At 43.3% G+C, this 25,334-nt stretch overlaps 1 protein-coding gene across 2 annotated transcripts in view; it reads left to right on the top strand.

The window, feature by feature from the left end:
• The window catches only part of LOC143178913 (uncharacterized), a 133,107-nt gene extending 108,154 nt beyond the window's left edge, over positions 1-24,953 (top strand). Inside the window, exons 17-21 of one of the 2 annotated variants that reach the window (XM_076377851.1) lie at positions 914-1,095; positions 10,722-10,885; positions 12,960-13,161; positions 21,576-21,955; positions 24,405-24,953. In XM_076377851.1, coding sequence (XP_076233966.1) covers positions 914-1,095; positions 10,722-10,885; positions 12,960-13,161; positions 21,576-21,955; positions 24,405-24,699 — 1,223 coding nt within the window. In that variant the 3' untranslated portion in view covers positions 24,700-24,953. The remainder of the gene's footprint in view (positions 1-913; positions 1,096-10,721; positions 10,886-12,959; positions 13,162-21,575; positions 21,956-24,404) is intronic. The other variant, XM_076377856.1, reaches the window with a different exon arrangement.
• Positions 24,954-25,334: the final 381 nt, after the last annotated feature.

Raw genomic sequence — 25,334 nt, 5'->3', positions numbered from 1 at the left:
GTATTTAATAAGAAAACATTCCGGATGTCGCAGATTGTGCAAAAATGGTAATGGCAGCTATCTCAGGGAAAGCATAAACGCTTCCACATTTTTACTCGAGACGTGATCTGTTTCTGTTTTTCTCACTGGAGAAATTAATTGTAGGATTCTTCGGAAACACACATCCTGACTAGTGTATTTATCAGCCTCTTATAGTACATTGTCGTTCAATTAATTTTATTTCTAAGATAACATGCTTGTGTTACCGTTAGATAGTTTTATAGCAAGTGGTAAATAAAACGTAGAATGAACTCCAATGCTTTCTTTTTTCGTTATTGTTAAAATTACTTGTTCATATAGATACATAATTGTTACTTACGTTTAAATTGAAGAAAATTCGATACTTTAATTTTCAGAGAGCACAAACTAATTTGTATTTGAATTGCTTCTATTTTGAACTATTGAACTTTTCCAATTTTCTAATTTTTGCGTGAACCAAGAGTCGCTATTTAAAAGCAGTAATTTTCTTAAATTACATGAGAACAGGTGCGATGTCTTTCAGCATATAATTTCAAGGAAGAAAGTCTGAAGAAAGTTCAAACGAGAAGTGAGTTATCGAAACCATGCGAAGTGCATATTCGTCGGGATATAAGCCGCTTGACCTTAAATGTCTGACCACTTATTCTCGCTGACATAATGATGGGTCGTATAAGCTGTCTGGGGAAACCTGGCATCGTCACTGATGTAGATAATAGAGCGATGCCAGGATACGCAAACAAAAGGAACTCATTTCGTGTAATACTACAGAGTACATCCGTTTACGAATTCATTTTAATGAAACGAAACGAAATCATTTTAATTTTTTTTATTTTATTTTGAATAATATTCTTGTCCTGTTTTTCTGATACTGACCTCATTAATTTTCCTGTTTCAGGTATGTTGGAGAAATGGGAGTCCTTAACAACTAGGGTCGAGGAGACCCAAATGGCTACGGCGCTGCATCGGGAATTAACAGCCTTGCGTACTGAATTCAAAGCAGCACACGACAGACTTTTCTCCTATGAGATCGTCTTAGAACAGCCCCACGTGTTGGATGAGCGGATTAACCGAATTACGGTAAGAATTTCATATTTCTATGGCTGCATCTAGAACAGGAGGGATGGAGGCTACTTCTGGTTATCGCAAATATTGTTTCTAGAAAAAATAACGACGAAATATTATTCATAAGATGCAATATCGATGAGATGATCTCTATATTTTAATTCTGTGAGCGTCCTGTTTAAAGGAAATATTAATTAAACCCTAGTAGACCTTTAACCTTCTCAAAAATACGATAGTAACTATAGAAATTTGTAAACTATGGGCGATGTAATCTTTCGGTAAATGCAATGTCTTCGTTGAATGTGGGGATGTTCATCTAAATCGTAGAAAACATTAAAATTGAAGTAACAGGGATTCCATTGAGAGTAATATACAAAAGGGGGGCAACAGAAGAAATAAATTCAAAATTTGAGCAGAAACTTGTCGTTAGTCTAAGATGACCACTGGTCAGTTAGTCGCTGACCAGTGGCCAGGGATGTCCAGGGATGTCCAGGGATGTCCAGGGAGGTCCAGATCCCAGGGGTCCCTCCATGATCCCAAGGAGGGTCTACATCCGCCGGAGGATCCGCGGCAAGTGAGATGCTCGTGGTCCTGCAGCGGTATTTATTCTGTTTCGAGGATGATGGGGAACCAATCAGAGAAGTTCTTCGGTTGATTAGCATTTTGAGATTGATCTAATGAACAATACTTTGCTATATAACTCTCGTTCTTTTGATCAGTCGCTCCAAAGTCTCCAGCGAGTGCGGATCGTCTTGGCGAAAGGGAGGAAAGGGTTGGAACTCCCTAGACTATTCTGAACTAAACTAGGCTACCTTGGACCTCTCTGACCAGAGAACAGCTTGACCATTAGCCAGCTGTTTTTAGTTTACTAGTTTAAGATTTAGGTATCTTCTGTAAACAGCATTTTCGTTTATACCTTGAGTTTATGGGAACGAATAAGGAGGGTAGTTTAGTGGGGTACCGTGTATATTTGGTGGTATGGTAGGAATATTTTTTTCCACCGCTCGAAAATCGTAGAGGGCGCTCGAAAGCTAGTGGTTTTTCGAGAAGTCGGTATTTCAGAACGTGAGACGCGAGTGTCTGTCCTTTCTCTCTCGTCTTCTTGCCTGTGGTGCTTGCTGCTGTCTGTGGCAGCGAGTTCTCTTCTGTCGATAAAGACTAAGAGCAAAATGTTTTACCAACTGCAGCAGTGGAACGTTTCCTTCGCTCCTTTCACTGTAGATGGCGAGGGATTATCGTATTTCTAGTACCGCGAATGGCAAAAGACTTCATTTCTACTAATCAATTTATACTCTTACAAGACACTTTGAATGCTAATTAAAAATAGAAATATTTTCAAATATTCAGCATTCTAGATACTTTTCCAAATTCTTAAATATTCGAGTGTTCTCAATTTTCTTACACAAGCGTTTTCAACTACTCAAAGTTTCAAATTTTCAGACATTCAATGTTATAAATATCCAAATTCTTCAAAATGAAAATTCTGAATTACTCAAATCCTAACATTCTCAAGTATTTATATTTAAGACTAAAGTACATAGAGTACCTTCAATTAATATTTCAAACAATTGTCTATAGTACATGCCTCCAAGGGATGGTACATATTATCACGCTCAGCATGAATATAAAAAATGAACAGGGAGTCATTCAAATCAAGCATAGCTCTCCCATAGTTCTAATTCAGCCTAACCCTTCCAACTTCACCAATTCCGCTGCAGGTGCTTCCCAGAAGTTCCAAATCAATCTTCCCATTTCCTCGAAATAAATTTCCCTAAGACGCTAAGCCAACCCAGTACCTCACTCACGTCAGTGTTCATCAACCTTACTAGCCCCTTCCTCCCTTCACAACCCCTTCCTCCCCCCGATTTCAGCCCCCCAGTACCCTCAGTCCCAAGACAACGCGATATACTCATCGGCGAATCTCGTTCGTCGCAAGGTGTCCTTATTAAACCCAGCGTGGATAGCGCGATATCAGAAAGAATCGGAGCGAAGTCAGAGAAAGTCTCTGTACGCAGGGGATCGGTCCGCGAGGGGTGGTTCGAGATGAAAGTAGGCGAGATAGAAGTAAGAAAAAGGGCAGGGGGGCGAGGGACTCGGTGGCAGGATCGGAGGAAGAGGCTACAGAGAGGGAGAGGCGAGTCAGGAGGCAAGGATAGAGGCAGAGAGTGGCGTAAAAGCGTAGTCGTGTCGCACGTACGCTCGTCTGACGGCGACGTGCTCCGCATCGCAACTCGCGAACCCAGCTAACCCTCTGAGTTCCACCCCCGAGAGTCATCCCCAGCCTGCGGACCCTCCCCCTCCCTGGAAGCCTCTGGAACACCCTGTCTCCTCCTCCTTCCTGTTTCCCTCCCTCTTTCTCCGACTTTCTCCGACTTTCTTGCTCCTCCGCGCTTCCTGCACCCTCTTTCGTTCCCCTCCCCTTTGATCCTCCCTCCTCTCGCTTCTCTCCCTCCTCAGAAGGCTCTCCTTCTCATTTTCACCTACGTTCGCCCTTCTGTTCCTCCCCTCGTTCTCTTCCGCGCCCTTTGTCGTCTTTTTTCTCCTCGCTGGTCCTTCGTCACGTACCAGCCTCTCTCTCCTTCTGCTTCCCTCTCCCTCTCTCGTGGACTGTTGGCCACCCTCTCGCTTCCTCCTCGCAATATCCACGGCATCCCTCTCGGCCTCATTGCGAAGACCAAACACATGCTCCCTATCTATCATCAAGATGTATTAGCGTCCAACATTTGCTGGGTGAACTCGTCGCTGTGCTGCATTATGCAGGAGCCGCGCGAGGCGGTCTAGCCACCGAAACCCATCCCGAACGTTCGTCTTCTTGTTTTACATGCTTTCGCGTGCCACCGACTGCCAACCGGTCCTCCAAAGCGGCTTGATTGAAGGGTGACGGTTTAAGGCCGAGAATCGGCCTGCGGCCATCTCAGGAGTAGCCGCGTAGCGGGAGAAGTCCTCTGGAAAGCGTTTGAGCCAATGCATTTGAGGAGACTTCTCGTGGGACTGCAAAGGGTTGCGAGCCCCTCGAATGCAAAGTCGCGATCGCCTCTGCGATGATGCAGAGGGTGTTTGCCAAGGTCAGAGGTGTGTTAGGGGTTTGGCAAGGGTTGATCCTTCGGTGAAACAGGGAGAGGAATCACGCGTGTTAGGGATTAGGTTTCTGGTGGCGTGGCGATGCTCAACGCGGGGGTTGCGGGTTTTATGGATTCGTGTTTTGTGGATCGTGGAGGTGGGCGAGGGAGTTTAGAGGCTTTTTGGGGTGGTAAGTGCTGAGGGAATGAGAGAAATTGAAATTTGAGTTTTTGGAGGTATCTGTGGGGATATGGTTCTTTAAGGGTTTTAGTTCGTGGGTGTATTGGTAACAGCGAATCGTTTTATCTTGGATATTTGAAATTAGAAAATAGCAAAAATAAATGGGTACCATTAGATCATGGATTTTATTATTTTTCATTATTTTTGGTGCAACTGATTAATGTGAACTGATTCTCTAGTAATTTTGTCTTCAGTAGCATTTAATTTATGCTGCTTTCTGTGAATATATTTTGGAATTTATGGAATAGAAAAATTAATATATACAAAATATGTTATCTACCGATGCAAAGTAGATCCTAAATCCTATTCACGTCTAACACACCCATCCGTTGCACAAACTGAATAACATCGATAACCAAACAGTACATTACTATGCACAACGAGTTCCATTCATGTCTATCACATTTGAATCATAATCCGCAACATGAGTGTAACTCTACATCATAATACACGCAATCTGAATTGTTAGAACGATCAAAACTACAGTTACCAAACTTGCAGCTCAGGCGCCGTGCATTCGCAATGTATATCGGTCAAAACTTTCAAATCATCTGACAGTTTTCGTTGAAGTCATATCGTATGAGAGCGTTTTAATTTATTAAATGTCAAGAATACAAATATTCAAACCTTTAAATAATCTTTCAGGAAGGTAGACTTCACTTTAGATTTTTAAATGCACACTTGTTCGAATATTTAATTAAATATTATTTATATATCCAAATTTTTGAAGCATTAAGACAGTTATCTTCCGAAACTGTTAGGGAAATGTAGGTGTGAAGAATAATTTTTATTATTAATATTTTATTAGATACTATTCACCATGTTCTCTCTCTCAGAAGTAGACATTACCTTAAGCTAGGTTTGCATTACATGTTATACAACTTTTTAGAAAATAGAAAAGAAACATGTATAATATCTGTCTGTTCTATTTTCTAATATAAACCCAGCTCATCTAAACTCAAATTAACAATCCAACAAAATTTCACTTAAAAAAAGAAAGACTTAAATCTCAAAGATCTCATCCCCCAAGAACCACCCTCTCAAAATTCCTCCACACACCACTGACATACCATCGAACGCCTCTCTCCTGAAAACCACAATGAGACTAAACCGATAAAAAGAAGCCCCAAGAAACAAGGGGAACAGTTGACTCTGGTGACCAGGAAATGCGGTATTCCCACCACAGAGCGAACAGTGGCATTCAGAAATACCGACTCCGTGTCGAGGAATCGTTTCGGCTGGCGGTGCTCGTCCACGTAGGGTGTCGGGTGTTTGGAATGCGCGACGCAGAGCGAAAAGCGCGACGGAATGAGCGAGTGGTGCAGCGTGGTTCGCGCTGGCGCGCTCGCGAATCAGAATGGAATGTTGCGCGCGTATTATGCATTCGTAAACAGGCTTCAATCGAGACCCGGTACACACGATCGCGGACAGCCGCTTCGACGACGGCTGGCGCATGCCGCGACTCGATTAGGCGCATCGACGCTGCCCTCCCTCGCTGATTACATTATTGCGCAATTCCAGACGAAACGCGCCGCGCCGCGGCGTCTCGCGCGCTTCGATATTCCGCTCATTAGCGATCGCTCGCACTTACCTGCTGCGTGTCTCGCCTGTGGACGTCGGCCTTTGCGACGATCCGTGAGAAAACTATTCTCGAGCGGAGGCTACGATGGGGAGCGAGGAAACGGGGTCGAGGCGGGGTCACTGCTTTGGCTAGAACTTTGTGCATGATTCTCGCTTAACCCTTTGTGTATGAGGCTTAGCAAGTACTGGTTTGAAGCAACTGGTGCATCAATTTTATAAATGAGTGCTCGCTTTCTTGAAAGGATATTCTAGGTCGCAAATTTTTCAAGTGTTCTTTGCACTATTTTCTTGTTTTATTTTTCTAGGGTAGCATATTTTTGTATCAGATTTTTTCGTATATTTTTCGCCTATATGTAAATTCAGCTTTGGTCAATGAGATCGAATAGTGTCCAATATTCACCGCACTTAATCTGTTAAGAGACTTCTATCAGATCTGTATGACCGTACTTGAGGTATTAAGAAACTTCTCTACAAGATCTATACAACCATCTCGTCCATTTATAATCACTCCTACCAATTCTCCTAAAATCCACGCCTTGTAACCAGCAAGTTGCCCTCCCTCTCGAAGCAACACCGCATCCAGGCGCCAGAAGTGGCAAGTCGAGAGAGCCACTCGCCCGCGGAGAGCATCGATAAGGCTCCACCCCGTCGCTGAAAGCCTCCCTTATCGGCAGGATCGCCTGTGCCGCGACGCGATTATCGAGTCCCTGCGTTCGAATTCCGCGCGCGTCCACTGGTAACGAACTTGCAGGCAGCTTAAGGTCGTAAACGAGCCGTGTGTACAGACTCGACGACGTCCGTCAGGAAGCAGATCACGGGGCGAGGTTAATCGCGAAAGGCTTTCGGTCTCGGAAGCTCGTTAGCTGCTCGTCGATACGGGCAGCAGCTCGGTCGGCCAGCTATTTCGAGTGGCCGTCAGTGCCTTTATTCGGCGCGATCGTTCGGACATTACGCTGTTTTTCTTCCCTCCCGCGGCGACCTTTAAAAAGCCCGCCAATTAAAATACTAGCGACGGTTTCGTGTTGCGCGCGGCACGCTCGACTCGTGGACGCTGGCAAAAACGCTAATTCCCTGCCCTGGAAAGGGTGCTGCTCTCCGCGCGCACGGTGCTCTTATTTTTTTCAGACTGCCTCGAGGAGTTTTATTGGTTTTTCGGTGGAGAGGTTTATGGGAGGAGAGACCATGAAAACTTGAAACGCCGATATCTCGATAACCAAAGCACGCGACTTAGGTCGTTTTGCCTTGCAATTGCAGATATATTGGGGTAGGAAGTAATCGTACAAAAAATACACTTATTTTATTCATCAAGTGTACAGAGAACTAAGAAAATGAAGTATATGAAGTATATGAAGTTCAAAGTATATTTTTATATATAATTCTTCCCCTCTCTTGACTGAGACTTAAACAATTCCATACTACTCTACTGCAAGTAATAAAATCATCCCCCAAGTTACTCCAGATTCACCACTCGCATAATATCAACTAATCAAACTCTCAACATACTCAAATCTCTCAAACATCATCCCCTGTCCTCAAACCTAAACATCGCCATACCCACCCAAGGAAATTCCCCAAGCTGGCAAAGGTTCATGAAAAGTAACACGCGTAACACTTGGTGGCTCTCCTTGGAAGAGCGAAACAGGTAGGCAGCGTTGGCGGGGTGCCTCATAGGCATGCAGCGGCCGAACGCCAGCCAACCGCTCTGTATACCGAATTCGAATCAATTGATTGGCTGTTGATTGGGAATTGAATTAGATCGGAATGTGCGTGTCTCGGCGGTGGTGGAAAGGAAGAGGGGGCGAGGGGCGAGTGGAAACGGTGGTAGGGCAGGAAGAGAGGGTTGCTCGTGGACCAGGGGTCCCAAGGGGAGGGAGGCGAATGTGGCGGGTGGTTCGAGGGGAGGGGAACGAGCGCGACTGCTTCTGCCTTTGCAATGCGAGTGGAATATCAATGCCAACCACTTTTCGCTGCGAACCGGCGCTCTTTCTTGTCTGTCTTTCGAATTTGCACGCACGTCGAGCGTCGGCGCATGTGTGCCACCGACGCCGATTTTCACGCGTCTGACCTCTTTGATACCGTGCCCGGAATCGACCTTGTGCTCGTTTGAGGCACTCGAGGGGACTTGCTTGTGGAGGATAACACGAATTAACTCTGCTTTTTTAGCGTTTAGGTATGTTTCATAAACGATACTTAATTAACACTGGTGATGAATGATATCTGGTTGTAGATTGTGAACTGTCTTCACAGGTGGTCGTTAAATCACGGAGAGAGTATTGTAGACAGGCTGTTTGTAGAGATTTCAGATAATCAGAGTCTCGAATATTCAGTTTCTGAGGTGTCTCCATTCTCAAGTAATTCAAGCTATTAGTTACTGAAACTCCCAAATGTCCAACCTTCGCAATATCTCACCCCTCAAATCTGCAAACCCTGAAACACCTCAATTCTCAAATATCCATACCTTAAAACATTCAAACTTCCCAGCGTCTAAATTTCGAAGCACTCAGCTTCTCAAACATAGAAAAACCGTATTCAAACACGAAATATTCACGCTTCCTACATTCCTGAACCTTTAAATTCCAGTTCCTGCACGATCACTCTTCTCCAAAATTACCATAAACCCCTCTCTCTTTCCCTCCCACTCTCCCCCTCACTCTTCCTCCAATTTATCACTCCACGATACCATCGCGCAGCATTGAACTCTCCAGCTCGGCGTCCGAGGCGAGGCCAGCTTCATCCCCCGCCACGTGTGACCTACCCCTACGTCGAACGCGGCGACCAGACGTACAGGCATCAGGGGGCGAAAATAAGCGAGCGTTTATCAGGAAAAGCATAACTGAACTATAAGGGTCGTAAGAGTGCGAGGCAGACGATGGAGTAACCACGTCACGTTGTCACGTCCCCGTCGTCTTGGTACAGCAGGCAGCTCGACGAGGGCCGCATAAATAAACCCGAGTTTACGACAGCGACGCAGGACGTAAGAGTACGAAAACGAGAGCCCTCGTTGTTCTTCCTCTTTCTTCGCCCCCGTCGTTCCTCCCCTCGCCCCCTCGCGTCATTTCGCCCGTTTGCTCGTCGCGTGACGAGCAGAGTTCGAGAGGATCTCGTAAAGCTCGCCCTTGCGGTCACCGCGCGACGTCTTATGTCCTCGACGCTTCTTCCGTGCCTAGTGTAATTCCATCCTCTGCCATGGAACGACGGAATTTACTGTTGTTTCCTTCTTGCATTTGTATGGTACATGGATATATATAGTTGCTTCTTGATTTTTGGGTAAAAGATCCACTGGCTTTTTGGGAAATTGAAAATTCTGAGGGAGATTGTGGGGGGAAGATGATTCTTGGGATTTTGAGATTTTGAGAAAATTAAGGGGGTGGATTTGGGACTCAGGAGATAATAGTTTGGAGTGGTTTTTGAGGAGAAGAGGTTTGAAGGTGTTTGATGGGTTGGAGCATTCTTTTGTCATGCGCTGGCACTACTCCATGTGCTTTAAAAATGTAAGGGTTACTTTGAAGTCTTGTAACTTTGCGAAAAAAAATCGTAGCGAGTTTATTTTTTTCTTAAATTAAAGGGGAAGGTTCCAACTTTATGCTCCTGCAGGCGGAATTCCCGAAAAAAATGTTAAGAAGTCCGTGCATTTCGTCAAAGTTGGCAATTTTCAATACGGCTAATTGATAAGTTTGATAAAATGCAGTGACTCCCTAGAATTTTTTTTAGGGATACCGTTTGCAGGAGCATAAAGATGGAACCTTCCCCTTCAATTTAAAAAAAAAGATCAAGTGGCTGCGATTTTTTTTCGCAAAGTTACAGGACTTTAAAGTAACCCTTGTATTTTTACAGTAGAACGAATAGTGCTAATATATCGCAGAAATGCAAGGGTTACTTTGAAGTGCTGTAACTCCGCGAAAAAAAATCGTAGCGACTTGATCTTTTTTTTTAAATTGAAGGGGAAGGTTCCAACTTTATGCTCCTGCAAACGGCATCCCCGAAAAAAAATCTAGCGAGTCACTGCATTTTATCAAACTTGCCAATTAGCCGTATTGAAAATTGCCAATTTTGACGAAATGCACGGACTTCTTAAAATTTTTTCAGGGAATACTGTTTGCAGTGCCATGAAGTTCGATTCTTCCCCTTTAATTTAAAAAAAAGATCAAGTCACTGCGATTTTTTTTCACAAAGTTACAGAATTTCAAAGTAACCCTTACATTTCTGCCCTATATTAGCATTATTCGTTCAACTGTAAAAATGCAAGGTTTGCTTTAAACTGCTGTAACTTTGCGAAAAAAAATCGCAGCGACTTGATCTTTTTTTTAAATTGAAGGGGAAGAATCGAACTTTATGCCTCTGGAAACGGCATCCCTGAAAAAAATTTTGCCAAGTCTGTGCATCTTGTCAAACTTTGCAGTTTTCAATACGATAAACATGCCCTCAGATTTATGCTGCTACAGTATCAAATCTGCTTTAAACCTAAAATTCAGATATCAGCAAGTAGGTACTTTTTATAACTCATTCCATGACAACACCATAACTTTCTCTGTCACAACAAACCTGAAAATGTTACTCTAGCGTATATCATCATTCTCCTCGAATAGATGAAATTTTTTGCTTTCTACCAAAAGAAATATAGAGTTCCCTCTGTTCAATGTACCACTGTGACCAGTTTATACATCACTCGCACCCCAGACGCGGTCTTCCGCAAGCGTGGAGCAATTCGTTTGAGTTAGCCGAAGAAGGCGACCACTAAAAATGTATATTTAATGTTCCAGGCCGAACTGGCTACGTTGAGGGATCGTAAAGCCGCAATGCTGGCGCTGAACGTCTCGACACACAGACTGATCACTGGCCGCGGTAACTCTGCGCCGCTGATCTTCACAGCCTTGAAAGACGGCGTGGCAGACCTGTACCATGTTTGGGACGAAACATTTCAGAAGTGAGTATCATTTCAATTCTGATTAACCAATTCAGACCTAAAGTTTCGTAAATGCAAGGTAATAGTAACACGAAGGAACAAAATTCGATAATGTAAATTTCCTTAGAAAAATGGCTATCGCTGCAGCCGAGTTATTTTTTAATGATAATCGAGGGTAGGAATGTCTGTGATCAGGGATTAATGTCATTTGCAATTCTTCGCTGACGAGTTCCTTGTTCAGTCTTTTTTGGAATAGGGTGAGCTGGGTGGCTCAGGATCAGTGACTGACCGCTCACTGGTCGTAGCGTGACGTTGGACAAATATTATGAGAGGCAATGAAGCCTCGAAAGCAAACAGTCGAGGAGTGGTGGACACAGCGTAGGTACCGACAGCAGGGTCAGATCTTTGGGATTTTGACCCGTGTCACGGGATTACTAGTTTTAGCTGGGATCGCCAGTTTAATCTTGGATATTTCTACAGTGCCCACCAGACTAACAGAACATCTATTTAGACGTTCCTAACTGTGACATGTACTAATATTCTTAAAATCTTGAAAGTACAATTTCTTAAATAAGTAGATACATAAAAAATAGAACAGTCTCTTAGTAAATTATTTTAGGAATCAAACCTTCATTTCACATTTCAAACCCACAAATTTTCTTTCAATGAAACTTCATATTTTCAGTAATTCTAATCCTATTAATCCTGATTTTCTTTAGTGGCACTCTTAGTTTTTAAAGTTAAATATTGAATTAATTTTGGGATTAAAGATCTTCTGCTAAATTAAAAGAATAGTAGGGTAAAAAACAGGGTAAGAGGAACAGATTAAGCCGTGTTTTAATTGCCATATAAGCGCTTGATTCCCTCGCTTGATAGAGATCTTGTATATGCAAAGGGGTTTACCACTGACCCACTGGGGTTTTATGAAGGTTGATCCTGCTCGTCAGAAATTCCTCCTTTTTTTTACATAGTCACTCAGATTAATTCACATATATTCAGAACACAGTACTCTCCCTTTATAAGCTCATAAGTATACTCACTATGCCTTGCAATTATTTAAAATAAACGAGTGTTGCTTATTACATACTATCATTCACATTTTGGGTAAGACTTCGACAACTTCACAAATCTTTCTTCCTCCACGAGTCACTTTGTATTGTCTATCAAAGTAAGATCATGTTTTGCATATTAGGCAGCGATTCGTGGACTAGTGAAGCAATTAAATCGAACCAAGATACAGTGTTTTTATTTGCTCTCGATAGTGTGCCAGCGGGGAGGTTCACTAATAATTTGACGCCTTACTGTTTGCCGAGCAGCTTGGCCTTCGTTCCACTTTTTATTATGTTGACCCATCCCACGATTTTCCCCCATTCGATTTTATTGACTGTGCCTTCTCGCCGATTCCCAACAATCGGGAATAAGGGGTGTTTATCGAGTACTGTGAGTACCCTATATCGATTCGAGAGACGCTCAGACATTTCTGGACAGAACGTGAATTTCCTGTGGACAGCAATTAAGTTTCGAGTCATGTATAATTTTATCAATTTTCTTAGACAGGGCTAAAGAATTGGAATCTAAAATAAAAATTTGTTTTACTTGGTGAGGGCTGTAATTCCTGCAAATTTGAATTGTATTTCCCTTAAACATAGGTTAATTATGAGAAACATTTATCAGAGACTCAAAAATGGGATTTGAAGTGTTGAGAATTTCGAAACTTTGGGAAGAAATTATATTTCACCAAGTAGAACAGTCGATATTGTCACTGACTGTGAATTAGAGAAGATAGCTCAATTAGGTTTAATTACAGTTAATTACTTCCCCCTTTCTTACCCCCTTTTCTTATCCAGTTCCTCCAGTTTTCTTTTCTTCTTTAGTCTCCCTTTCACTGCATTTTTATCCTTATTTTTCTCTCATTCTCATTGCGTCCCTTTCACTTTCGTTTCTCCAGCACTATTTATCCCCTTTTTACTTGCGATCCATGATGAAATCACAGAAAAAGAAGGTTGCAATAGAAGAACTTCGTTTTATTCAACCTCGTCGTAATTCATCCAAATTTGACGAGGTGCACTCTAAACCTTGTTCGTTTATCTTTCAGGGGCAATCAACAATTGTGCGCCCTAGAAGCAGTTCAGCAGTTTAGTATTCGTTTGGCGGAGCTTCAGTGCGCATTACGAAGGGATAAGGATACCCTTGCAGTTTTGGACGTGGCCCTCCAGGCAGGAGCCACGTCGGAAGTGGCCTCGTCTGTTCGTCACGTCGCCAGGCTACTGTCCGAGAAACAGGACATCAATGTTCAGGTAAGATGATTTTCTTATAGATAAAATATCTGGAGTCTAAAGCACTCGAGAGATAGACATTCTGTTTAAAATACTTTCTTAAACAGACCAGTCTTTTAAAGACTATAGTTTCTGAGATTTAAACACTTTTCAATTCAGAATTTTAAGCTATAGATTAAAATAGCTCACGTTAATTAAGTACACATTAATTATTCTTTTCATTCTTTTAAATGCTCATTGAACTTAGCTGTATGAAACAATGAATAATTTTTCTTTTCTTTTTCTGCTCCTTATGATGCGTTAATGTTCATTGTTGCACTCTTCTATAATACTTATCTTCCATTCTACACGAAGGGTGCTTCACTCGTTAATCTATTAAATAAATAATAATAGTAATTAAGCAGTAAAAGATCTAACAGTAAACCTATGCTTATTATTTGATATTCATTATTGTTACTAGGTTCAAAATCTACTGTCTCATATGAAAGTGTGATAGGACCAGTGTTACAGTTTTCTAAATTTTCTTAGTTACAGCAGGCTATATTCTTACGAAACGTTTATCTTTAGAGCAGCATTCGATTCACTCAATGACACGTTGTAAGCTTCCTGAGAACGAGTGAGGCACCTATTCGTAGAACATGATTGGACGATAAAATTTTTCAGTGCCGCATGAAAAGCGTCGAAAGTGATTTCTTTGGAGTAGAGAATGTGCCGTAACGTTTTATTTCGTGAACATCTGGGTCTCGGTTGTGGGAAACGCAGACGCGTAAACAGTTCACAGGCTTGTAACATTAATGCTCTCTATACTGATCTCTGCTGTAGATAGATCTTACGATGTTTCTCTGTGATATAAATCTTCTGATATTTTGTTGAATTGATCGTTTATAAAATACACTTCTGTCTTCACGTTCCTACTCCTGTAAATTAAAAAACAGAAAGATTAAAAATTTAGTGTTAGCTTCTTGAAATCTAAATATTAAGAACATCGAAAGCAGATATATAAGGGGGTAGTTTACCCCTTTTCTACTTGAACTCAATTCTACTTGAATTCAATCTTTTTAGAGTTCTGACTTAGACCACTATAAGCTCTTAAGTAACCCCCTCACATCTCCAGCCAGTTCGTTTCTTTTTCCCAATCTCTGATGTATCGAAAAGAAGTCACTGAAATAAGGAAGCAATTTTCGTTTCTCAGAAAGTAATTTTTGCTTCCCAGGAAGCAATTGTTACTTCCCCAGAAATCAATTTTCTCGAAAAACGGTTCCTTTTTTACCCTTTGCAAAGTCGCAAGCCTCTGTCAAGGAAGTAGTATTCCACCATCTATTCGCCACGACCGAGAGCTTCCACGAACACAAAGGGTTAATTCGTGTCACCCGACGATTCCACTTCGCCAGAGGTGCACCGATCGCAGTCGCCTCTAGAGGAGATACAAAATTGTACTCCATTGTACCACAGTGTCTTCAGGCACGCCATCAGCGTTCGAATCGGTTAGCCAAGATCGAATCCCAGTGTTATTCGATTCCATCACGGCGTGACGTACGTGTACGTCGTCCGTCTATTATGCGCGACGATTAGAGGCAGTGGGATAGCTAAAGCGAGGGATTCAGAGGCGTTTTGCATCGTGATTCGCGTTTCCACTCGGATAATGGCTATCCCCGACTCCGCGGCCTGGTCCTTTCGCCATCCCTTTCATACTTTGATCACGTCCTGCCTCCTTTATTTCGCTGCTATGATACCTATTACCGTGTCTACGGGACTCTCGCCCCTGGTCGTGGCTCTGCCTTAGGGAAACGACCCACCGACGGGATTGCTTTGGACCTACACGCGTGAAAATCTTTGGGAAGCTGAGTGTGTCAAGCTATGAAAGACTCTTTAATATTCGAAATAATGGGGAGACAAGGATTTGTATTTTTGAATAAAAAGAAGCTTTTTTAGTTTCTTTAAAAGGAGAAGAAAGAGGGATATGATAGAATATATTTCTTTCACATTTCTTCTTCTTCCTCCTCATTATTCTTGATGTTATCTCGCTGATTAGTCACCTCTGGCTTGCAGACGCAGGTAAGAGTCTTCCTCTTGCTTCTGTCTTTACGTACTCTTGCTCCACGAGCTCAGAAATTGGCAGTCTTATTCAATCGTATGCCTGTTTTTCTGTCGGTTCTGTCCTTCCTGGATGAAATCCTTTCGAAATCGTTCGTTTGGCATATTCCCACAGTATCCTTGATTTTCAATCGGTTAGATAGCTGCCAGCAATTATTCAACGTCCTCGGATGGGATAACGGTTCCCGAGGGTATCGCTCGTGTGCATAAAACCATTTCCCCGCTTAGATTGGGTGAGTGGAAGGGCTCCTGGGGATGTACGGTTGTTCTAAGGAAGGCGAGATTATAAGGCGAATCATGTTTATTGGTTCGTCTTCTCTGCTCCGCGCGGAAAACTTTTTCTCAGCCCTATTTTTGTGCCGAACCGCCTCGGCAAGGGACCCTTCCCAGCGGGATTCGATGGAGCACTGTGCCTGGCATAACAGATTCAAATTTTTGGAAAATTTAGAAGAGCTTGTAGGGTCTTTTAATAGAGTCAGATTCTGGAAGTGTAGAATGATGCCTTGTGATGGATTCAAGCTTCTGGAAAATTTTGAATAATTTATACTGACGAACAGATGAACTTTTTTGAGAATTTTTTATTCATTTATAGTGTTCGAAAATAGGTCCAACTTTTTTTTAATATTGTCTCACAAATATGCATGTGCCACTATCGAATGAGCTTCTCTTCTGCTCTTTTCAAAATATAATTTCTCTTAATAAACACATATTTACAAAAACTTGAGATTATATGAAATAGACACATTTACCAAAAATCAGTCTTCTTAAAAAGTAACACTTAACCCCAAGTGAAGCTAGTTCGAGTCCATTAAGACATGTATTTAAAGTCATACAGTTTATCTTATACTCCACCTCCCCAGAAGCCTCCCAAAAGGGGAAGACGAGGTCAGATCAGAGGGGACAAGTTTGACAGATGACACTTGTCGATATCGTGTTTCGGTTAAACGCCATCGCATCCCCCTTATTCCCACCATATCCGTCTTATATTTGCATATAAAGTAAATCTCCCGAGCAAGGTCGGCTCGCTGCTTTATGGACTTAAGGAGAAAAGTAGCTCGAGGTGAAGCAGGTGGCAGGTTCGTTATCGCAGCTTCCGATTGGCCTGGTCTCGTGTTGCGATTGTCAAGAGAGAAACATGTCGCTGGCGATATTTCTACGTTGACGTTGCTCATTTTTCCTTGGCCCCTGTCAGGCGATTAGAATAACCACTCCCATACGACTTCTTGGGCTGTTACGTTGGATCGAGACAGTTTCCTCCTCTGTTGCTTTAGATTTACTCTAACATTTTTATTTATTTATTAGAATCTATTAGTGGTTGTTTCAGAAAGTTTAACTCTGGTACGTTCCTCTTAAAGACTTTGTGTGAAATAATAATAATCAGGGTGTCAGTATAGATACTTCTAATGAGCTTTTAGTACAATATCAAGAAATCAGAAAGGTAGATTTTAATAATTGTATTTCATATTTTAATCAAAACCATTTCAAAACCCTTGCAAAGACCACGAAATGCCCAGCAGTAGCCAACCGATCAGCTTCACCTTCCCAAACCGAAGCAAACATAGAACCAGCGGAGCTATTACCGTTCCATATCTAGAGCCACCCCCGCGCTGGTTTTATCGCTCCAATCGGAATTCCTCCTTCCATTATCTGTTCCTCTCGGTTCCTACCTTCTCCGAGCAGCTTCAACAGGGGCGAAGGTTCCAAGCAATGGGCGGGGAGGGGAGGTCGTAATGCCGAGTACTTTGTCGAGCGACTGGGAGCGCTCGCTGTTAAAGGGTGGCAGTATCGGAAAGAGGAGAAAGAAGAATGTAATGCCGAGTGCATGAAATTATCCCCTCGAGTGTTGTAGATCGGCGAAACCGAGAGGCTGCGCGGATTATTTCGTCTTGACGGGAGTTTGAATACGTTCAGGTCGCGAGGAGAGAGAGAGACAGGGAGAAGAGGGGGTTGTTACAACCCCCGGCACTGTTCTTACCTTTGTTAGGGTAAAAATATCGCGTCGCGGGCCATACGTCTTCCCGACAGGCGAAATAAGCGTCTGGGACAATTGGAAGTCGCGACCTGGCAAATGCTTCCTCTCACACCGGCTGTCTTCAGCTCCTGCGCTGTATCGTGAATGATTCCTGTGTTGTTTGGGACCTTGATGAGTTTTTAGCGAACTGGTGGAGAGATTATTAATGCTTTTAGATTGGTTTAGATTTTGGATTGCTGAATTTTGCTCGAGTTCTTGGCGAACTTTGGAAACCAGGTTTAGTGAAATTTGGGTTCCAAAGAAGCATGGGGATATTAGGAAAAAATTCTGTCACTAGATTTTGTGGCACCTCATTAATAGAATCCTCCGAATAAGATATAAGCTTCTCAATACTTATAGTACAACACTCACAAATTGAAGCATCAAGAGCAATGTCCCAACAATTCCACCTCAAGCAACCTATCTCCCCTTCCCACCCTCTTAAAACAACCCATCGTCTCGATAAATCTCCATGCAGGTCCCATCACAGCTTCCACTGTTTTCCAGAAGCACACCTGCAACCTCAAGCCACCTTTCCCATTCGTTTCGTCGCAGCCTTGCAGCTTACATATTTAACCAACGCTCGAACGCGTCCTTATTGTTCCCATCTTCGTGAACGCAATCGAGAGAATAGCCTCTTGGAGGTTCGAAGGAGCGTTAAATTCCGAGCGGGCTCGCGATCGTAGCACCTTTGGCCGCGCGAAAATCCATAAATTTTGATAGGCATTAAATAAAATATTAGCCAGGTTGGGCAGTCAGAGGGCGATAGGGGGGCGAGGGTAGGCGAGGTTTTAGGGTCACATACGGCTGGTACGAGTCGCCATTCGGGGGTGTTGGCTACCTTCAGAGCCACCGACTCCCTAGGGAGCTCGGATCGTTAATCGCCCGAACGATTCCCTTTCGCCTCACGTACAGCAATGGCCCGTGGAATCAGCGTAAAAATACAAATTTAATATCCGAGGTGGATCGCCCCGCTGACCAGTTGTAGCCTGTGGATACATCGTTGTCGACCAGCAGAACTCTCTACGTGGCCTAGAAGCTAAGTGACAGACGGGCTTCCATTGATTAGCACTTCCGGTGTGTCTGTCGTTATCTGAGGAGACTCGAAAGGTGGAGGCTTCTTGGTGGTTTCGTCGAGTCTTCTCCCTTCTATCGCGATTGGTCAACCCTTGTTGGATAATTCACGCTGTGTTTTTTGTGTGACCTGATAGATAGAAAGTTTGAGAACCTTTCGTTAATAAAATTGTTTTAGTACTATTCGATCAATATTAATACTTTCAATAATAATTACGTTTTTTATTGAAACATGGTGAGAGGAATTAGGTTAATGTTTCTTCAACTCTATGTGCAGCGAGGTAGCTTGTTTTTCTTATTTTAGTAGATGAAATATGAAACATTAAAAATTCGAGGCTGATAAATGTTGAAAATAGAAGGAAGTGTGCCATCTCGCGGCAACAGTTTTATTGTTCGTCCTCCCTTCTCTATTCACTTGCCCTTTAGATCATCACATTAGCTTCATTCCCATCGCCAAGTCCTAATTATACGCCACGATCGAATTAGACGACTCTAATTATAAGATCCGATAGGAACAATTTGTGAGGCCGGCAGATAGCCCAGCCCATCGCCTCGATACAGCCTGTACATTTATTTCCCTTCTGTCTGTTCATACTGCGGGATCTCGAGCCCTCTACAGGGTGTTCCATTATAGAGAGGAAACTTAAGGAATGGTTAGACTCAGAAAATAAGATGAATATCAAGAGTAATAGAATTGTGTTAATATCTGAGATTTTGCAAGACCCCACAATAGGAGTTAAGTGTTCCTAAACTAAATATCTGAATTTTGAATTTCTCCCTGGACAAGCTCATTAAATTCAGCTAAACTTTCCAGCTTTCGTAGATCATTGACAAAATGCTCTTAAATATTGGCAAGATGTAAAACCTCAGAATTTCTATGAGCGCGCGATCATACAGCTACTTGAGGGATGCAGAAAGGTCATCGAACAGGACACATACTATATTGCTTAAATGTAATTTGTAGTAAGTAAAATTTCTCTTGAATTTTTGTCAAAAATCTGGGACGAACCTTTGCACCAATCCAATAGTTAAACATCCCGCAGAATCATTTAGTCGATGCTATCCCTTCAACCCTCAAGATCACACACACCTCGAGATACGTTCCAAGGTTGGCCATCGGTGTCAGAGGGCGCTAGATCGGGAAATAGGGAATTCTCGCAGTCTTCTTCTACGTGATTGGCCCTTCGGGCTGGATGTGGATTCTGACTCGACTCTCACTTCGTACCTATCCGTTATACAAGAGTACACCGACTTATATATAGGTTAGGCCGAAGGTTGCTACTTGGTATGCGGATCGCGCTTTTCATTACCGGAGGCTCCCCCTGCCCTCTCCCTCGGCAGCCTTCGCCGCGCTGCAACAGCCTAAACCAACCCTCTCGTTCTTCCACCCCTCCCCCAGCTCGCCCTCGACCTCCCTTCCTCCTCCTCTCGCCCACCCCCCGCCCCGTGCCACTTTTTTACTATTACCACTGCTCTGTCTAGTATCAGCGTTTCGTGTCGCGGCTTCCTGTCCCTTTTTGTTCCCCGACTTTTCCTCCCTGCCGTCTTGCCCCAGCCAGTTCATATCGAGCCTCGAAACGGGGTACGTGACGCCTGGCGCAGGGCTCAGGATCTGGGGATTGTTTTGGGAGGACGTAGACTCGTAGACGATGCCTCAGCGGTGGAATTGAATGACGATCGTCGCAGGGGGGTGCGGAATTTTTGGGGCTGTTGGGAAAAGGGGATGTGGGGTAGGGATGGGGAAGATGGAGGTAACCAAGAAGAGTTAATTTAGTTAATATAGTTAATTTGGAATTTGATTCTGAGGATCTATGACGTTTCTGGATATAGTACCTTTTGTGCAGTGGTATGGTTTTGGTGTCGAAGCTTTATGCGTATATTCTGGGTGCTTCTAGGAAGAAAATTTTTGGCTTATAGTACTGATCAACACGAGGAGTGATCATGTCCCATGAAAAGTCCTCTAGAAAGCCTTGTCTCTAATGCTTTCCAGAGGACTTCTACGATAGAATACACTCTTACCTGTTTATCTCATTCTTGAAAAGTGTTCCGAAATTACAAACTCTGTATAAATATTGTATAAATGTCTTTGATCAATAATACTGCCTAAGAGTCTTTGCTCAATATTAATATACATTTGAATGATGCATCTAGCTATACATACAATGAAGCAAGAAGTTGAACAATTGTATTCCAGTACAAGGTACTATATCTGACAAAACACTGTTCAGTCTAGCATAATACTCCCCTCTGCGTTCCATCTGCTTCGTTTCTTTCGTCTACCCCATTCGCCCCTTCTTCCTCCATATAATCGTCTTATATGCCTTCCGGTTGCCGGCGGCAGTAACCAACACTGGATTATGCAATATTCGATATCGTATTCTCCCGAGGGTATATTTAGACCTATCAGCATCCCGTGATCTAATCAGCAGCACGGGTTAAGCACCTCCTTTCGCGATCTTCTGCGTGTGATCGATCGCAGGGAAATTATTATGAACGAAAAAGAGAGGAAAAATTATGATTGAAAACGAATATTTTTATACTACTTAGCTTAGCATTGACTCTAGTTCAGTCAATAAAAATATAATTTATTATACATTAAGATGCAATGCAAATTGAGGAACTATTGAGTAACTTCTTTTAGAAATTCATTATTTGTACTGTTACAGTAGAATAGTACAGATTCTCCCTTAGGATGTTTAGTATTAAAATTTATTAGTATTTAGAAAAATTATATACAATATTTTGCACTCATACTGTTTCTATTGATACACGGAATTACACTTCAAAGATGAGTTTAGTTTGAGATACAGAGAACCTGTAACGAGAATAAGTAGAATCACCCCGTGTGTGGTCAGACACATTTAAAATTTCTACTGTGCAGCAGGTGTTCAGCGCATCGACCGAATTTCAAAAGCAGAAATGAGAGGTAGATGGCATCTCAAAAATGGGACGAACTTTTGCATCGACCCAACAATTGCTCTATCAAGCCTCTCGTTTCTACCTCTGAAATTCGGTCCCAGACAGTCGCTCAGTCGCGACGTTCGATCGCAACCGCTCCCTGAGCGCCGCATCCCGCTCTCGCGCCACGTTTCGTCTGCCCCGTTACCTTCGCGTCGCAAACAGGAAGCTGGTTGAAAAGCTATTAATCGCCTCCGGTCGGCGTTCGCGAAAGAATCCCCCGCGGCGTCGAGCAAAAAGCCCCCAGAGAGCTGTTCGGTCCGAGTGAAAAGGCGCGCTCGTCGCGGTTTTGTTGCAGAACGGGACGGTGCTGAAAGACGCGACCACGGAGGAGGTGGGCAGCGGGACGCCGACGAAATTCGAGGACGCGTCGCCGATCAGTCTGACGCAGGAAGGTGGCTCGCTCTCGGACAGCGGGATCTCCGACAGCGGCAGCGAGCAAGAGCTGAGCGAACGGGAGCGACGGCTGGCGGCCCTGCGTCGGCTGACGCGTAGCCTGGAGAGCCAGCTGGCGCCGGGAAGCGAGGCGCTCGTGCAGCTCTGGAAGAGGATCGAGGACGCCGAGACGGAGCTACGCGACCTGCAGAAGCACTGCCGCGAGCTGATCGTGCGCACGGCGGCCAGCGTCGAGGCGAGGGCGTCCAAGAGGACCAGCAGCCAGGTTCATCACTTCGTTGAGTGAGTAGCTCGAGGATTCTACTTTTTTAGGGGAAGGAGGAATCGAGTTTGGGCTGGGGAATGAGGAAAATCGAGTTTGGGTTTAACGTGGTTGCGATGGGCGATCAATTTTTTAATCACTCTCGATGAAATTCAGTTTTAAACATTTCATTATGAAAATTGGAATCCAGAAGTCAAAAATGCTTGCTACAGTCTGCAGAAAAGACAGTACACGATTAATATAGTTTCACAAGAACGTAGACTACTATTATTATTGAAACACTGCGTTTATGCATGCATTATTTTAATTGATTACATTCACCTCATATTGTGATACATATTTGCTCAGCTCCCACAGATTTGCAAACATTTATACGAAATCGATCACCCTTGCAAGTAGTAGAATATATAGAGACAGTTTTCGAGGTAAACGTACGGAAATGTAGTTTTTAATTTATTCAGGCGTCTCGAGACGCCGTGGCTTTAAGGAGGAAATAAAGAACGACCTTCTCGCCTCGTACTTGCCATTTGCATAACGTCGAAATGAGAAGCGAAGAATGAAGGCGTCTATTTAGACGCGGGGACAAGAGCTCGTTCGTTCATAGTTCTACTCCCATAACGCGTCCACTCATTTGAATATAAGAAGTTGGCCGTGAATGAACGTTTCTTGACGCTTCCATGTCTGTCCCTTTAAAAGCACCTCGAACGAGTTAAAACTGAGGCCATGAATATTCGAAATTTCCTCCTTTGTGGCCCAACGTGTGGTCATCTCTTTTCATTCTCTTTTTAACATATCTTAACTTCTACCTGACTTTCAGTAGGGAAATGAAGTTCTAATGTTACTGAATTTGACTGTGAATTCCTTAAATTTAGAATTTTCAGATCTGAGATATTATATGCAGACACACACACAGACAAGTAAAATTCTGTGGAGCTTGGTATAGGCTAAAGAATTTTTTATTTTTCGACTCGGACATTAAAATCTACGAGATCAGAAAATTGAGATCAAAACGGAGAGGAAGGTCTTAAAACGTGTGTTCCCTGTTGTACTCTCCTTCCCTTTGTCGAGATTCGTTTCGTGACCCGCTCTTTCAATCGCAATTACTCTGAATTCCTATTATCACCCGAGCCACCTTATTTAACTTTGTTTGAAGGATGTTTTTTTTATAGTCGCATTTAATCACTGCTCGCGGTGGCAAGGGTAATAGGTTTAGTTTTTCTCGGGAGCATAGGACGTTGGCCATATTGCATCATAAAAAAAGCTGTAAAAACTCGTCGCCCTCCTTTCTTGCGATCGACGTTCCCTTGTCTTTTTCCACCTTTCTTGCTTTATTACTAGGAATGCTCCTAGTTTTAGTACTGTTTTAGTCGAAATAAGAATTGATAGCGTTCTGGCTTCCAGAGAAAAGAGAAAAAAATGGACATTATCATTGCATGTAGTCTTTATCGAAGGTAGAAATTGTTTTTAATGGAAACAAGTTGGTGTCTGAATTATTCAAATTGTGATATAAGATGGTAAACGTCATCTGGCATCAGAAGTTTGAGGATAGAGGTGTGTCTACATGTCTCGTGGAACTTACCTTTTACACGTTTCCTGCTCTGACTTTCACCCATGAGACGCTATAAATTAATTAGTTTGATCACTGGGAGACCTTCAAGCTTTAAGACCCTGGAGAAGTTCCTGGGTTGTCGGTTTTAGTATTAATTTAATGTTCCGCGTGGAAACAATGTTAATTATGCATGCTACTAACTACATGTACATAGTTGTTTCATTTAGACTGCTGTTGATATTAGTAAACATCTAAATTAAAGACATCACTGAACCCTTCAGAAGAACCACACTAGAAAACTCACGAAGACTAATTAAGTACCTAGAAACTGCCATTAATCCAACTCCAGAAGATCCTCAGACCATTGCAAGTGTCTTTCAAATCCAAGACCCAACAGGAAACCTAAAGACATCACTGAATCCTTCAGAAGATCCACACCAGAAAACTCACGAAGACTAACTTAACTATGTACCCAGAAACTGCCATTAATCCAACTCCAGAAGATCCTCAGACCATTGCAAGTGTCTTCCAAATCCAAGACCCAACAGGAAACCTAAAGACATCACTGAACCCTTCACAAGAATCACACTAGAAAACTTACAAAGACTAACTACCCAGAAACTACCATCAATCCAGCTCCAAAAGATCCTCAGACCATTGCAAGTGTCTTCCAAATCCAAGACCCAACAGGAAACCTAAAGACATCACTGAACCCTTCACAAGAATCACACTAGAAAACTTACAAAGACTAACTGCCCAGAAACTACCATCAATCCAGCTCCAGAAGATCCTCAGACCATTACAAGACAAACTATCATTCTCAAACACTCGAACAGAAACAAGAACACTAACCACCACATTAGAAGCCTCTAGTCTAAGCAAGACCACCCAATAACCCCAACCTTTGCTCTATCTTCCAGCAAGCGGAAGAAGGCCAGTTCCTCAGACACAGCAAAGAAGGGGGCTTCAGAGCGAATCACAATGATCGCCGCGAAGAGTGGCGCAACCGACGGCGGTGACCCCGACAACGAGCCAGGTCTGCCTCACAGTTGGGTCTGGCGCATCCTAAGAGCAGCGCTACCCTTCCAGCTGGCCCTGGTCGCCCTGTTCTGCGCAGCCTGCCTGCTCGAGCCCCACTGCTGCGAGGCAGCGAACACCCTCAACCTCTCTCTGACGCCTCAGCTGCGCTATGTTAGGGGACCGCCACCAGTGTGAAGACTACACGTGGCATGGTTGGGTAAAAACCTTGGCGTGCTCGCCGAATATCGAGAGAAGAGAACGTTGAAACGAACCGATCGATTCCTCAGTCACCGAGCGCGCTTCGAGCCGATGCTGTCGGTCGCGATCGACGCGACGAGGCAGGTGGAGAGATTCAGTTTCTTGAGCTGAAGGAGCGCGATAGAGTATGGAAAGCTGTCGAATCGGGCGACGAGGTACTGCCAACGTGATGTGAAATAGTGGAGAATTGGGAGGTTAGGGTTAGATAGGAGAGGAGTTTGTTCGGGTTTTGTTGGTGGATGTGGGTGGTTTTGATTTTTGAGCAGTCTGCTTTGAGTTTGTCGTTTGGGGTTGTCTGCGGGGTGTCTTTGGGGTTATAGCTTGGGAACCCCTGGCGCGGGGTTCACACTAGTGCCAGCAGGGACTGCTGTATTAGTGGAGCTTTCGGTTCTAGGGGAATATCCTAGGGGATATTTAGTATAAGAATTTTTTTTTTCTTATTATTGTATTATTTTGGTCCTACGTTTTGATGATGTTTCCTACAACTGTTTCTGCAGTATGATCTCAAAAAAAAGGAATCCTTTTTAATTTTTTTATCTTGAAGTAAAGTACTTTTTAGTTAACAGACTGAT

This window comes from Calliopsis andreniformis, chromosome 1 (genome assembly GCF_051401765.1).
Source record: "Calliopsis andreniformis isolate RMS-2024a chromosome 1, iyCalAndr_principal, whole genome shotgun sequence".
In the NCBI taxonomy this organism is placed as follows: Eukaryota; Metazoa; Arthropoda; class Insecta; order Hymenoptera; family Andrenidae; genus Calliopsis; species Calliopsis andreniformis.
The sequence above is the reverse complement of the archived record's forward strand: the minus strand, read 5'-3'. Positions and strand labels throughout refer to the sequence as shown.